The sequence below is a fragment of the Rosa chinensis genome, chromosome 5 (genome assembly GCF_002994745.2).
Source record: "Rosa chinensis cultivar Old Blush chromosome 5, RchiOBHm-V2, whole genome shotgun sequence".
In the NCBI taxonomy this organism is placed as follows: domain Eukaryota; kingdom Viridiplantae; phylum Streptophyta; class Magnoliopsida; order Rosales; family Rosaceae; genus Rosa; species Rosa chinensis.
Window position 1 is genome coordinate 76,129,627 of NC_037092.1, and position 15,384 is coordinate 76,145,010.

The 15,384-nt window shown below is 39.0% G+C and overlaps 2 protein-coding genes and 1 long non-coding RNA gene across 3 annotated transcripts; 2 read left to right on the plus strand and 1 right to left on the minus strand.

Annotated features, from left to right (window-relative positions):
* Positions 1-37: 37 nt before the first annotated feature.
* Positions 38-558, minus strand: LOC112202209. The gene is made up of 2 exons (XR_002937154.2): positions 425-558; positions 38-295 (listed from the first exon to the last, which is right to left on the minus strand). It is a non-coding gene; the product is annotated as an uncharacterized LOC112202209 (long non-coding RNA).
* A 3,920-nt stretch (positions 559-4,478) lies between these two features.
* Positions 4,479-12,098, plus strand: LOC112165522 (6-phosphofructo-2-kinase/fructose-2,6-bisphosphatase). Its single transcript, XM_024302068.2, has 23 exons — positions 4,479-4,809; positions 4,907-4,970; positions 5,057-5,355; positions 5,498-5,704; positions 5,974-6,183; positions 6,288-6,383; positions 6,491-6,589; positions 6,704-6,733; positions 7,055-7,108; positions 7,747-7,800; positions 7,882-7,959; positions 8,070-8,161; positions 8,234-8,291; positions 8,397-8,471; positions 8,677-8,724; positions 9,514-9,611; positions 10,068-10,143; positions 10,769-10,831; positions 10,936-11,027; positions 11,205-11,273; positions 11,360-11,423; positions 11,526-11,591; positions 11,754-12,098. Exons 1-23 carry the CDS (start codon positions 4,600-4,602, stop codon positions 11,829-11,831), a joined length of 2,280 nt encoding a protein of 759 aa, XP_024157836.1. The 5' UTR covers positions 4,479-4,599; the 3' UTR covers positions 11,832-12,098.
* A 1,737-nt stretch (positions 12,099-13,835) lies between these two features.
* Positions 13,836-14,866, plus strand: LOC112167708 (RING-H2 finger protein ATL63). Its single transcript, XM_024304758.2, has one exon. It carries the CDS (start codon positions 13,975-13,977, stop codon positions 14,770-14,772), a length of 798 nt encoding a protein of 265 aa, XP_024160526.1. The 5' UTR covers positions 13,836-13,974; the 3' UTR covers positions 14,773-14,866.
* The last annotated feature ends 518 nt before the right edge of the window (positions 14,867-15,384 follow it).

A 15,384-nucleotide genomic window follows, 5' to 3' on the forward strand; every position in this document is an offset into this window, starting at 1 on the left:
AAATTGATACATTCATTCATCAAACTATGTCGATCCATCCACAGAACGAAACAAAATTTACTCATAAAAGTCGAATTTTCAATTAAAAATGTAGAAGATGTAACAGAAAGCTTGAAATAAAAGTACCAAATGAGAGTCGCTTTTAACCCTAACAAACAACTAAGTCCGATAAAACTCAAAAGCCTAGGCTCAGAAACGCCATGTGAAACAGGTGCTGCTGCTGCTGCAATCACTTAGATCTCTGCCTCATCTTTCGGCGCTTCCTCTTCAACCTCCTCATTCTCTTCTTCTTCCACTGCAATACACACCAATTTCATTTACCAACGATCGGATACCAAAGCTTCGAAAGATCGAAGAACGAAAAAAACAGTATAACAATTTTGACCAAACAGAAAAAGAGAGATTAGGGTTAGGGTTGGGTTACCTTGGCCCTCATGGTGACGGTTGAGACGGAAAGCTTGTGCTCCTTCTGGGATGAACTTGGGTGAGAACGAGAGACGATGAGATTTTAGAGGTGAGCAATGTGAAAAGAGGCAGTGATGGCTAGCTAGTGTTTATAAGGCAAAACCCTAGTTGGGATAGTTGCGATTTGGGCCTTGAGTTGCAGTATGAGAAACATGGGCCCAGTCCAGGAACTATAAAACTGATCCATTTACAGTTTTTCTGTTTTCTTTAATTTTTTATCCTTTCAATTCTATTTTCACCTATAAAGGCAAAGATAGAATATTTTTAGTATTGCACATTTGCACCCTATCGTTAATATATAGTCAATTTCGTCCTTGGATAAATTTTTTTCTTTTATCTGGATTGTGGGATGTAATTTCGAGTATGAGATGATGAAAAATTATCTATAGGTATTGATATATATATATATATATATATGTCTTTTTTTTTTTGGGTCTCTGTAAGAAATAAGAGAAAAAGATAAAAGTAGCAAAAGTATGGTTTTCCATACCGAATGGAGTATACTGTCATTATTAATCTAAGTGGTGACATGTGCATTGTTTAGATTTAAGAGCAAACGTGAGTCCAAAAAATTGCAAAGAAGTCCTAGATTAATCCAAAAGCTTATTAATATAATTCATCCTATTTCAATTCATTTGATAGAGAGAGGGGTGTTGGAGGTAACGAAACATCGAATGATATGAGAGAAACATTCACAATATGAGCATGTTTGCTAGAAGTAAAATTAATAAGTTGCAAAAGTAAACAATTTACGGAGGTGTGAATTTATTTTCTAATGTGAATAGTTATTGATTTTACGAAAATTTATGTAAAACAGGTTTCATGAAAATCGAACACCTGACCTTGTTTATAACCCACAATTCTATACTCTTACATCGCATTTGGTTTGAGAAAATGAAAACAATTCATTTGTCTTTCTCATAGGATGAGAAAGTAATGTAAGGAAAGAGTAACGGAGAAATACCAGAGGGAATTTCGAGCCTTTCTCTCTCTCTCACCTAAACCCTAAAAACCTTCAGGTTGCAAATTTCTTCTCGTCCGGCGGCTCCCGGAAGTCGGGTCTGGCCTCTAGCCTCCCGCTGTCATGGGATTTGCTGCCGGACGGGAGAACTACTACCCATGGGACACCGTTGGGGGGATTCTCTCTGGTTTTGTCAGTTGTTTTGGCTGGGATGGTGGAGACGATGATGGTCGTGCTGTCCGAGCCGGTATTCTATCCCTGCTGATGAGTTTCTTGGATCGCCGGCGTAATGGATCTTGATCGATGGCGATGCGGTTTGCAAGGCTGGGATTGGGGATGGTTTGGTATGTTGTGATGCAGGTCGCGGCGGCGTGGCTTGGATGACTGGTGGTGCAGGTCGTGGTAGTTTGGATCTTGCACCGATGGCGCCGCTATGGGTTCGATCAATGGCGTTGGGCCGTGGGGTCGGGGAACCTGGATCGGAAGATCTTTGCCGGAAGACAACGTACAACGAGGGTGATGGAAAGGATGGCGGAATGGGCCTGAATCGGGCTATTGGGCCTGGAGATCTCCTGGGTGACTGCCATGTTGGGCTGAGGTTCTACCTTAGTCCATTAGCTTCTAAATTTGGGCTAGGGTTTAGGCTCTTGGCCCAAACCTATGTTTTTAGTTTTTTGTCTAATTACCATAAATTTCCTAACGATTGTAGTTTGGCTTATCTATTCACTATGGTTTTTTTCCATAGCTTATAAGCTCACTTTTAAGTGAGCGATAAATTCAAATATAGTTGGTCTATCCTATGTGCCACTGTGGCTCCTCCACGAAACCTTGTTCTGGCCATTATTATGTGTCAGCGGGTGAATATGTAATGACCTTCTTGGCATGCGCTATTATCAATGGAATTACCATTATTTCAAAAAAAAAAAAATTAATCCCTCAATTTTCCTCTCAACTTTTTTTTTTCATGTGATAAATTTGTTCATCTCCTGTTACTTTAGGGTTTTTGTCTATTTACTCTAATTCTAGGATTTCTCACTTACTTCATTAAGTTTTTTTAATTCCCTCCTTACCCATAAAGACTCTAATAAGGTTTTTCTTAATACCCAATTAAGTTTTTTTTTTTTTTTTTTTACCCTCACCCTGTTGTTAGAGAGAGAAAATGGAAGAGAGAGAAACCATAGGAGATTTTGACGGAGTCCAGTCACCGACCGTCTGATTCCGGTTAACTATCGCTGGAATCCAATCACCAGCCGCGGGAATCCGGTCACTGGTGAACTTATCTGAAAACCTCGTCGAAGGTCTTTAAAGAGATCGTCGGAGATCTCATAAGTCACCAGAAAGGTTTATTGCCCCTAAATATATACATATATTGTCCACCAATAAACCTCTATTGCTCCCCAATAGAGGTTTATAGAACTTTGCAGGAAGTTTCCAAAGAGGTTGTCAGAGATCTCATACGAGACTGGAGAGGTTTATTGCCCTCTAATAGATCTGTATTGCCAATAGACTTTTTGGTCACCGAAATGGGAACTAATCTCCCTGAAATTAGACAAATAAAACTTTAATTAAGGAAAAAAATGAAGTGATTACATCAATTTAAAACATTTATTGCCTCCCAATAAAACCTTCTTTTTTTTTCTTCTTTTTAGGCTTCTGCCCCCATTTTGCCCAAAAAAGTAATTGATGGGAATGTCTTGGCACTGTAAATATTAGACCAGTAAGTGATGGGTGTTATCACATACATGACAATGAAAAATCCAACAACAATGTTAATCGAGGCAAACCATGGGCTAGCCAAAGGAGTACCAAGATATGATGAAATGGCATACCAGTCAATCCCAAAAGAACCGATTCCAAGGCCATCCAAGGCATTTGATGTAGTACTAGCTCATCCAAATTGTCCGGACCAACAAGGGCACCTCAATTACGTCGTTTTTGACTTCCACGCTCAGAAAAATATAGAGTACTCGACTTCTCCGAATCACCCTTCTTCTCTGTTGGCTCACCCTTCTTTTCTTCCTCTTCAAAATTTTTCTCATCATTTTTTACTACACCGCCGTCGATTTTATTTATAATTTTCTGACCTTGATCAGTAACAGCCTCTGAATTGAAAGCATAAATCAATTCATATCTCTCGTACATGTCATCGGAGAGGTTCAGGAAATCCCAAGTGGAGCTGATCAGAGACAGCAGCAGCAGAGGGGTTTTGGTAAAATGGGAGGTCAAAATGACGCTGCTCGAACTCAAATCACCATAACGATGAACACTGGACTCGTCCAAACCTCTTCGACGAGATTGAGAACAACATGCAGCTCATAGAGCGGCAAATAGAGCCGTCGAGGATGACGCTGCACCACTTCGATAACGAGTTGAGTAGCTCGATCTGGTACGAGCTGGCATACGCAGAGGCCAAGGGCTGGGTTGGGCAGGGCCATCGGATCTAGCATGATGGAGCATGTGGGGAGATCTGGTAAGAAGGGGAAGAAGAAGAGGTGGGCTTTGTCCTCCGATTTTGGATCTGCCATGGCACATGACAATATGTAATTTTTAATTTTTTGGAGCCCAAAATCGTCATTTAACTATTAAATTGAGTTAGTGAGAATAAAAATATGTTGTTGAGGTAAGTGAGATAATTTTAGCCAATTTTAATGCTTGGAGTCTAAAATCTTTTACTTTACCAAACACATGAAAGTGAAATTACCGTCATTTTCTCAAGTCATCAAATCCACAAACCAAAGAACTAATAATACTAGATAATAATTTATTTTTTTTTTTAACTATGTAGCGTATGCAGGTCGGTAATCATAAAATCACGACTTTATATGTAAATGTAAATCGTTCTTGTTGAAAAAGTTCGAGAAATCCCATGACACGCGTCAATCAGCAGAAGCGAGTAAGCAAAGCAAGCGCGTAACCAAATCTAGAGAGATGTGAATACTAGGCCATGGTCCCGGTCCCAGCGTCCCCAAGGATATCCAAACCGAGGCCGGCCAACGGCCACCACACCAAAAACCAACACCAAAATTAAAAAAATCAAAAAATCAAAATCAAAATCGTCACATGCAGCAGCATATATACCCCTCATTTTGATTTCCTCTAATTCTCCATCTCTCCCATTCTATCCTCAAATCCCCAAACCCACCACCCAATCCCCCCCCCAAATCCCCATTCGAATGGGGACCGGCGCGTCCAAGCGGACGCAGGACGGCTCTCACGCCGGCGAAGCCCCCGAGGAGGGGGAAGAGTACCTCGACCAAGGCGGCGGCGGCCAGCTCTACGTCTCCTTGAAGATGGAGAACAATTACAAGCTCAAGAAAGGCGAGCTCCTCCCTCACGTCTTCGGCTCCGTCCCCCTCGTCGGCTCCTGGGACCCCAACAAAGCCGTAAGTGCCTCAATCTCACTCTTCTTCCACTCACTCACTTACTTCATTGTCTGAATCACTCATTTGCTTATTTTCATTTCCGTTTTTGATTTTGTAGCTTTCTATGGAGCGTGAATCCACCTCCATGTGGGAGCTCAGCTTCGTTGTTCCTCCGAATCACGGTAAATACTAGTAGTTACTGTTGTATTGCTTCCATTGTAGAGCATGAAGTGTGATTGCCTTTGTGTGTGTGTGTGTGGAATTTTAGAGACTCTGGATTTCAAGTTCCTGTTGAAGTCCAAGTACAACACCAATGCGGTTTATGTGGTTGAGGAGGGTCCCAATCGCCAGCTCATAGGGGGAGCCTTGCAAGGGGATGCTAGGCAGGCTCTGTTTAGGATTAGTAGTGATGAGGTGCTCGAGTACCGGGTGTTTATTAAGGCGGATAGAGTATCGCCTTTTGATCTTGCAGCTAGTTGGAGGGCTTATCAGGAGAATCTCCGGCCTTCTGCGGTTCGGGGCATTCCTGATGTCAGTATCGGCTCAGTGCCGGAAATTGGTGGTGAGGTGCGTTTTCACTCTAATGCATTGTCTTGTTGACATTCCACTGTCCAGCTTGACAATTTATCTGCTGTTACATTTCTGGTTCTCTGTGGCTCGGAGCAATTTTAAGCTTTTTTGTCCTGTTTTTTTGTGGTACTGTATACAGAATGGCTCTTCAGCAAGTTTGGAGCTTGATCTCGAACATTATGTTGTTCCAGCTCCTTCGGCTTCAGGTCCAGGTTATGCAGCTAACAATACAGAGACTCCAAGGTCATTATCTCTAACTGGGGTTTTTACTAAATCCGATGGCTCTACCAATTCCTCGTATACCTTCAAGGATAGCGGTATTCCGATAGATCGATCAAGCAAAAAGGTTTATCTCGTTACATCATCTGCTATTTCAGTAGGGTAGAGTTTCTTTTAGCAAGCTCTAGCACTGTGAGGGTGTTATGCTGCACCATTATCTTCTATTGTTAAGCTTCTCGTTGCCTACTTGCAACCTGGTCTGATCAACTTTGTTGAATCTAAATGTTCACTTTCATAGTAAAGAAATGCTGGCCTATTTTGGTCTGAGGAAAAACGTTGAATGTGGGCAACTACAATCATTGTATTTATAGTCTACCTAATACAACATTTATACAGGAGATGGAGGTTGTTATTCCAGATTCATCAAAAATGTATTCTTCCTCTGGGATGGTTGAATCAAAGTCCGTGGGAACATTTTCGCCTTTCCAAAAGCAAGACAGTCAGAGGGGTCTCTTTGTGGATAGAGGTGTTGGGTCTCCTAGGCTCGTTAAATCATCCAGCTCCAGTGGATTCTCTCCTGAGGTCAGGAAGGAGACAGAAACAAAGGTGTGTGTGGAACTGTATCTTTCCTGCCAAGATTATCAGAAATTAAGTTGTTTTCCAGTTGCAGTGGTTGTTCTGAAGCTTTGTCATTCTATGCTTATTGTTAGAACTCCATGCCAGAAGCTGCTGGAGCTGTTGCAGCTGCAGCCATAGCTGATCAAATGCTCGGACCAAAGGAAGATGTGCATTTGGCAATTGTCCTGGTATACTCCAGAATGAGTGATTAGCTAGTCACACACTCATCTTTAAATTTTAATTGATGAGTACAGTTGAAAGCAAACAGTTCTCTCACATGTCTACTGTGATCTAGGTTGGTTTGCCAGCTCGAGGAAAAACTTTTACGGCAGCTAAACTTACAAGGTATCTTCGATGGTTGGGTCATGATACCAAACACTTCAATGTTGGAAAGGTTACTAGCATTCTTACTATTTACAATTCTTTGTTCTACTCATACCGCTAGTCGCTAAGCTATTTGAAGATAGAGATCAACATGACCTTCTTTTGTTTTTTGTTTTTGTTGCAGTACCGTCGTCTTAAGCATGGGACTAATCAGGTAATATTAAGTTGTTGAAAGATTGATTTGGTTCAATACTCTATCTGGTTGACTGGGGAATGATCCTACAGATTGCAAGCCAGTTTGTTTGTCATGCCTTATTTTTCAGACACTGGAGTACTAGTTTTGAAATTTTGCAAAACAGGCCATGTGATAATCCTGTTTTAAATTTGAGGCACATGTCAACTCAGAAAGAATGTTTACTTGTTTCCCCCTTGAGAAGACTTGCTAGTTAGAGATAATGATACACTCTTCCTTAGATTGTAGAATCACCTAGTTAAGGGTGTCCTACAACATCTTATAAGACATTTATCAGTGCAGACTGCTGATTTTTTCCGAGCTGACAACCCTGAAGGCATGGAGGCACGTAACGAGGTGAATGCCTATGGATTACTTTTTTTTTTTTTTTTTGAATAGATTCATCAATCTCCAATACTATTATCTGTTGTAATCTTTAAGAAAAAAAATATGAGGCCTTGTCTGTGAATGAGTGAATTAGATATGTTGTCGGACTAAAATATTTTGTTTCCTATAATAGTCTTGATTTATTTATGGAATTTTCCATTAGGAGATCATGATAAAATTATGATAAACTCTTTTGAAGTATGTGGATTAATTCAACCTAAGTAAAAGCCCCTTGACTATATTAGAAACTCTCATTTAAGAAGGATCCCACGATGATATGTAGAAACGGTGAATAGAGAAACTATGATTCTGTTTTTACTTTAGATCTTATGAAATCTAAAATCAGGAGTGGTTGTTTCTTAAGCGAATGCAACATTACTACATTAGTCAAGTAAAAATCTTAAAGAATCAAAATCACTGAAATACAACTATAAGCACTTCACATCAATCATGGATTACAATCTGTAGACACCTCCTACTAAAAGTGTATGTGCTTGAAACCAGTGCTATTTATGGTGAATTTGGATTTATCATGAGGTGATCCGTAATGTTGACACAATATTAACTTTCTTCTTTGTACATAGTTTTAATATATCACGTGCTACTAGGTAGCAGCCTTGGCATTTGATGACATGGTTTCTTGGATGCAAGAAGGTGGCCAGGTAAGTACTTTTCTTACTCAGTTTGATTATTGTTTGCTTCTGCCTAATCTTTTCTTGCTAAGAACCCCAATTTAACTGTAGGTAGGAATATTTGATGCCACAAACAGCACAAAGAAACGGAGGAATATGCTCATGAAAATGGCTGAAGGAAAATGCAAGGTACCCTGAGTACGGAATGGGAGATGGTTTCAATTGACATAGTATATCTAGTCTTAAGCCCTTCTGCTACATGTTCTGTACATTTATGTCAGTAATTTTTGATTTTTCAGATTATCTTTCTGGAAACAATATGCAATGATGAACGAATTATAGAAAGAAATATACGTCTTAAAATTCAACAAAGTCCTGACTATGCAGAAGAGTATGGCTTTTCTCCAGAACCATTTCATTGTTATCTCAAAGGCTTTGTACATTAATTGCTCTCCTTCTGCAGGCCAGATTTTGAGGCTGGATGCAAGGACTTCAAAGATCGACTTTCTTATTATGAAAAAGTAGTTCCTTGAAACATCCCCTTCATGTTTTTTATATGGTCATGGTTTGGTTTTTAAGGATTCTTGATATTATATTGAGATATACATCTATGCTTACATTGCTAGGTTTATGATCCGGTAGAAGAAGGGTCGTATATCAAAATGATTGACATGGTCAGTGGACATGGAGGTCAAATACAAGTGAGTACAAATCATTTTTGTTCTTGTTCTATTTTTGAGAGCCTTTAATTGCAGTAAGATTACTTGTTCACCAGAAGCAGTGAGTAGATTGAGTCTACAGAAGTTTTTATGTTATCTCCTTTAAAGCCCCTCTATGCGTCTTCTTGAGTATGATACCTGTGACTATGATTTATGTTCATTCAAAAGCTATTCTATTTTGGTTCAGGTGAACAATATCAGTGGGTATCTTCCTGGACGAATTGTTTTTTTCCTGGTATGTTGTTCTATCAATCTTTAGCCTATTTGTATCCTCCAGTAGTTTCAAGGCTTTGTAAAATGCAATCTTAGTTTCTTCAGTTATATCTGAGAAATGTTCTTTCCCCTATTGTTCTAAGGCTTTGTGAAAGAATAATTCTACTCTTCATTTCTTTGGGATGCAATTGCATACATCTAGTCTTCTGAAGTTAGTTTTAATAAGTCTGCGAGGATCTTTGCCAACTGAATGGTGCTTACTAAGTTTTAAAACCATAATAGGTGGGCATAATCCTTTGACTCTAGTCTTTTATAAATTAGTGTTGAGCCACATAGTAAGGACATGATTTATATAATAGTGGTACATTCATATGTATCATGTATAATGCTGTTACTCTTTATGAATCTAGGGGTTATTTGTATCTTTACTACTGTAATCACATAATCATTATTGCTGTTGGTTTCAAAGACAATGCCTGCTCTAAGACACTGGACTCCAAATGTCCGTCTCACATAATATGAACCACCTCTTATGTGACATCAGATATAACAGTCTGACTGGAATCTATAAATGAACTGCACTGGATGAAATTACATTGTACCATCTTGAACAGTTTCTTCATTTAAATTGCACCCTGTTATTTAAATTTTTATTAGAAAATGTTTTTATAAGAAACCATGACTAATTTTTTTATTTAATGAAATGAATCTTTGAATACCATACCATATCATAGTCATACAGTCGATACTTCTCACACGCCCTATTCCTTGGTTCCTAGTTGCTTCATGTATTTCTGCTTCTCTGTCGTAGGTGAATACACATCTCACACCCCGGCCAATCTTACTTACAAGGCATGGTGAGAGCATGGATAATCTCAGAGGAAGAATAGGTGGAGACCATGCTTTGAGGTTGGTCCTTCTGTTGATTAATTTCAGTGGTTTTACTCATGTTTCAACATATATATATATATATATATATATATTTTTTTTTTTTAATTACACAACAATTGGTCGTCGATGAACAGAACTCAGGACCCCCCGCTTACAAAATGGAAAATTATGCTACTAGACCAAATAGTTATGGGAAAAAGAAATATTCATTTAGTACAGTAATTGTCACACTTATGTAATCCTAAATCTGTTGATATATTCATTACTTTCAGTTATTTGATTTTAATGTATTGCTATCATCTTATTACACTTCGCCTTGCAATTTGAGTACTGTCCATTTCAGAGATTTATTCCTCTGATTTTTTCAACTTTCTCTATAATTTGTTTTAAATTGTCAAATTTATTACTTCATGAGAACCAGTGCCTGTATTGTGAGCGGAACTTACCAAAAGATATCACTACTTGTTTTGACAGTGATGCCGGAGAACTTTATGCCAAGAAACTTGTTAACTTTGTTGAAAAGCGACTGAAATCAGAGCGAGCTGCTTCGGTAAGCTTCAGCAATATCTATTGTGCAGTTTCAAGTTTGGAGATTTTCATAGTTCTTTACTTCTTTTTTATTAAGAAATGCTTGTTGGCAACTGATGTTTCTTTAGTCCACAATATCTCGTAATACTTGGGACCACAGAGTTATGTTATCAAAAATCTAAATGTAATGTTGAAGAAGTATAACTTGATTCTGGATGTACAGTTGCTTTCTATTGCTTTAATAAGCTAGAAGAGTATTGCAGATGTAGCCAAACATAAAGCCAAATGTTGATGATTGAAGGTTGCATACTTCAGGGATTTGATTTAGTGCTACGAATAAATGACCAAACCTGGACATACAAGTCCTGCTTTGCACCTGTCTGTCCTATTTATCTTCCAACTAAACATATTATAACCTCTTACTAAAAAGGAAAACACCATTTAGTCTCTAGGTTCGTTTTTCTACTGGAATGTAGCACATGTATCTACGTGTAACCATGCCGATGACATCATTTCTTGATTTTCTTTGATTAGTATACTGAGTTAATTTTTAATTTATCTAATTAATTTTTTTTCGAACTTCTATTCATTTTCCCTCCTGGCTGAAGAATGGGTAACCATTAACATATTTTTTCCGTGGTGTTTAGATTTGGACTAGCACGCTGGAGCGAACAATTCTGACCGCAGCTCCCATTTCGGGATTTCCCAAGGTTAGTGTACAGCCTTTAAGCCCCGTGTAGTAGGTAACTGATGGACCCAGAAATTTAAACATGTTCCAGTATAGTTAGTTTATAGTTCTTTACAATTTTGCTAGATACAATGGCGTGCACTGGATGAGATTTATGCTGGAGTGTGTGATGGAATGACGTATGAGGAGATAAAGAAAAACATGCCAGAGGAATACGAGTATGTTGCATACCATCTCTCTTTCTCTAAAAGAAATTATAGAGAGAATGGAAAGCATTGCATTGTTTTTGAAGGTTCACTGAATGAGGGTTAATTAGGAAAATTCTGGACTGTTGGCGGGGGCCTTATTTGCTTCAAGACATTTGTTGCTTTTCTAATATATGTTCTTTACTTCAGGGCGCGTAAAAAGGATAAGTTGAGGTATCGGTATCCTCGTGGAGAATCTTATTTAGATGTTATCCAAAGGTTTGTAGTTTACAGTTGCAATGAGTTCTTGTAACGATTTCATTATCAACCTGTCCACTAGAATCTAACTTCCACCAACAATGCAGGCTAGAGCCTGTAATCATTGAACTCGAACGACAACGTGCACCTGTTGTGGTGATATCTCACCAGGTGATACACATAGCCTCAATTGCTAATCTTCCTCTCTCGCTGTTTTTTGGTGCAACTGTGGTTGTATTAGTTATAAGCTCACTCATTCCTCTATCCTTGTAGGCTGTTTTGAGAGCATTATATGCTTACTTTGCTGATAGACCGCTGAAAGAAATTCCACATATTGAGGTATTTGATCGAAAAAACTTACTATTGCTGTTCAGAAGTCTTCCTCACATTCATCTTCCTGGCATCCCATAGTTCTATTGGCTTGAAAAGAAAATGCACTAATTCTATTATAATCAGTTCCTTCCGAAGCTACTTCCTGACAGCTAGTTTATTCGATTTCAGATGCCACTTCATACTATAATAGAGATTCAAATGGGAGTTACAGGTGTCCAAGAGAAAAGATACAAGCTCATGGATTGAACATTCTTACAGTAAACTTTTGTAACTTGAAAGTACACTGGTAAATTTCCATATATTCTTTTTCTTCGTAGTCACCATTGGTTAACCAAATGTAGCATTAGCATAAATGCCTCAACTGTATCTACAATAAGGATCAGCAATCCAATATACATACTGATTCCCCCATTGCTTCCCTCATTGTAATTCCTACTGTCTTATAGCACAGAAAATGTGACTCTCGTAACTTCATATTGATTATAACCTTTTGCAGCAAAAGCAAAAGCAAAAGTTCCTCAGTTTTCTGTGCTCTGCAATTTTCGTTTGTCTCGGTTCTGGTTTTGGTTAACATTTGGCCTTGATTTTCTTCTAGATCGTGACCTTTCACCTTATTAGACTTGCAAAGCTTTGCAGAGGTGGGGGTACTGGTCTAACTATGAAAGGTGAAGAATCTTGGTGATAGGTGATGGTCAAGTTTATCAGAGAGTCTCTTTGCCGCTGAGAGAGGTCACGAGCTAGACAGCCTATGAGACCTACTAGTGCCAAAAGTAAATGAATCATTTAGCCTAAAATACATGCATGAAAAAGAGGAGTAGAAGCCATTAATAAACATGCACCAGTACCTCTGGAGTTACTGGAAAAGGTCTGGTTAGCTTCACATGGGAACCCTGAGCTTAGAATTGACCCGTCAAGAATCTTACGGCAATTGGGTCCCTCCCACTAGTTTTCTTCTATGAAGAGAGATAACAAAAAGACCTCATGGATTATTGAGTGTGGATTACAATTATGTTGTTTACCCTAAATTTGATCCGTGGGGTTAACAGTGTTATTGCTTAACCCAAGTGGCGATAAAGCGTGAAAGAAATCAGGTGCAATCCCTTTAAGATCATCTGTCTTATAACCAATGGGTCTTAACTTATATGTAATTTGTTATTTTTTTCCCCTTTTTTTAGCCGAAGAAAATTACCGGTAAGAGGCTAAGGGGTGACTAACTTGGAGAAGCACCCAAGGCTTAAGTTAACCTTACATCCTAAAGTAAATGTAGCTGGTAGCAGGGAGTGCGATGATCTTGATATGTTCACTTTAGTAACACAACATTAAGCACGCCCATAAATTCAACCCCCACCCCCTCCCAACAAAAAAAAAACGGTCAAACGGTCGGTAGCCAAGTAGCCAACCGTGAAAGAGAGAAATGGGGTTAGATTGGAGAAGCTCCCTCCATTAAACAATTAGCACATGAATCCAATAAAAACCCACCTCTTTCTTTCCTCTTCATCTTCTTCTTCTTGCCGTCGCCTTCACGAGTCTACCATGGGCAGCATGAGTCCCACTCCTCCTCCCCTTGGATATAGGGATCTTCTTTTGACTTCAACCACACCCAATTTCTTTATTCTTATTTTTGCTGAAACACACAGACCTGTTGGTCAGTTGGTCACCATTACACGCAAATGTGGGATGCAATTAAGCCACAATGTACGATAAATCCCATTACCAACGACTTTATCTTCATTTTCACGTCAACTTTTATTCTTAAACATTGCCAAATCCTATGCTTGATTTATGTATAGTTTTATATCATATGCATTGTTTGGAGATTTAGAAAGAGTTAAGTTATTGAAATTCAATAATTGTCTAGTCTAATATACACATTTTAGGATTATAATTATTTTGCTAAAAGTTAAATCGTTTCATTTTAGTCTTTTAGATTAAGTAATCTACTAAAATTCTAATTTAATTAAATTTTTATAGTACAAATAGACAACAATTTAAGTTCGAAGTTAAATGATAGTGTAAAATGATTTAATTATCTCTCTTTACACTTAAGATATCAAATTAAGTATTGTCTCTATAATTGATTCTAGAAATTTTTATGAACATCTAGACAACTTAAATTCTTCCGGTCCAATTGTGACAAGTCACAAAATTACTTAATTATATTCACAGATTTGGGTATTTCTAGTTTTCTACCATTTCCAATGCCATTCATCTTCATTCAAGACTGATCAAGAAGTACCAGTACTTATTCATATGATTGACACACTACACATAAGACTCTCCTCCAGTCCTCTCTCTCTCTCTCTCTCTCTTTCACACAAAATCTACTTTTCAAATCTCATCAGTCATCACCCATCAGTCCTTCAATTACTTCTCAAAACCGAGACTCATAATGTTCAGCTTCAACCCCACAGAGACCCCAAACCAAACCACCACCACCACCACCAACCCTCTCAAGCACCTCTTTGACACCATCTTCTCCTACAACGGCAATGTCATGCTCGCTGCCTTGGTCTCCCTCCTCCTCGTCATTCTCTTCGTCCTCCTCCTCCACGTCTACGCCAAATGGTTCTTAGCTCAAGCCCACCACCGCCGCCGCGGCTCCATGGCCGTCTCCCGCCGCGTCCTCGGCCCCAACCGCTTCCAGCATTTCCACACCTTCACCTTCGACCTGACTACCAACAATCTCACCACCAATACTCCCAAGGGTCTTGACTCCTCCACAATCGCCACCATTCCTTTGTTTGTGTACAAATCTGAAGAGGAGCATTTTCACCAGCACGTGGAGTGTGTCATTTGTCTGAGCCCATTTGAGGACGACGACGTCGGCCGGTGCTTGCCCAAATGCGGCCACTGCTTTCACGTCGAGTGCATCGATATGTGGTTGCATTCGCACATGAGCTGCCCGATTTGCCGAGCTCCGGTAGTCGCACCGGCACAGTCTGATCAGGTCAAACCTGAGGTGGTGGGTGAGGAATCTGCAGCGGAAGCAGTAGTTATTGAAGTTTCGGACTCTGGGTATGTTGAGAATAATCATGATGGTGTTGAAGAAACTAGTGCTGATTCCTTATCGGATGAATCTTCGTCTTCGCCATTGATCGTGGGTTGTTCGTTGAAGAGAATGCTGAGCAGGAATAGACCAGAAAGCAAGGTGTTCCCATCTACAAATGGGAATGATGTGAGTGTTTGAATCTTGAACCATCTTGTATAGATATTTCTTGCGAGTAGTACAATCGAATCTTTGTATTCGAAGGAAATGGTGGAATTTGCTGTTTTGGTGCAAATCAGTCGCATGCCTTTTCTTGATGTGAGTTATTGAGTTACAAATTTGTTTGGTATATGAAATCTCATTAGACGTGACATTCATGAATACTGTAAATCATAAGGGAGAACAAGGATATCAAATTCCTAACTTATATCTCGATAGTTAAGTACTCAAGATTTTAGAATTTGATATTCTTCGACACAATATTGGAGTTTTTGTTTGAATAGTATCATGGGTTCAAAGCCTCTAAACCCCAACCGCAGTTTGAAGAAACTTCCAACTCCAATTCATTACGGTTTTCATAGTTCAATTGTTGTCTAACGTACGTGCCATAACTTCTTGTTTGAAAAAAGCTCGAGTTTGAAAGTTTCAAACTTTCAAGTTTCAAGGCACTTATTTCAATACTTTTTATTTTTGTATTTGTTTTCTAACTTAGTTCCCAACCCTCTCTCACTATTTGAGCTACCTGTAGAGGCTTAATACTTGATTCTTTCTTGAGTTGAGTAATTGTCTTACATGACATCAGAGTTACTCTGG

Bases quoted from the DNA above. Each gene is read 5' to 3' on its own strand.
- LOC112167708 (XM_024304758.2), top strand. From the start codon at position 13,975: ATGTTCAGCTTCAACCCCACAGAGACCCCAAACCAAACCACCACCACC.
- LOC112165522 (XM_024302068.2), top strand. From the start codon at position 4,600: ATGGGGACCGGCGCGTCCAAGCGGACGCAGGACGGCTCTCACGCCGGC. The intron at 4,971-5,056 runs GTAAATACTAGT...GTGGAATTTTAG, and splicing joins CGTTGTTCCTCCGAATCACG to AGACTCTGGATTTCAAGTTC. The intron at 11,274-11,359 runs GTTTGTAGTTTA...CCAACAATGCAG, and splicing joins TATTTAGATGTTATCCAAAG to GCTAGAGCCTGTAATCATTG.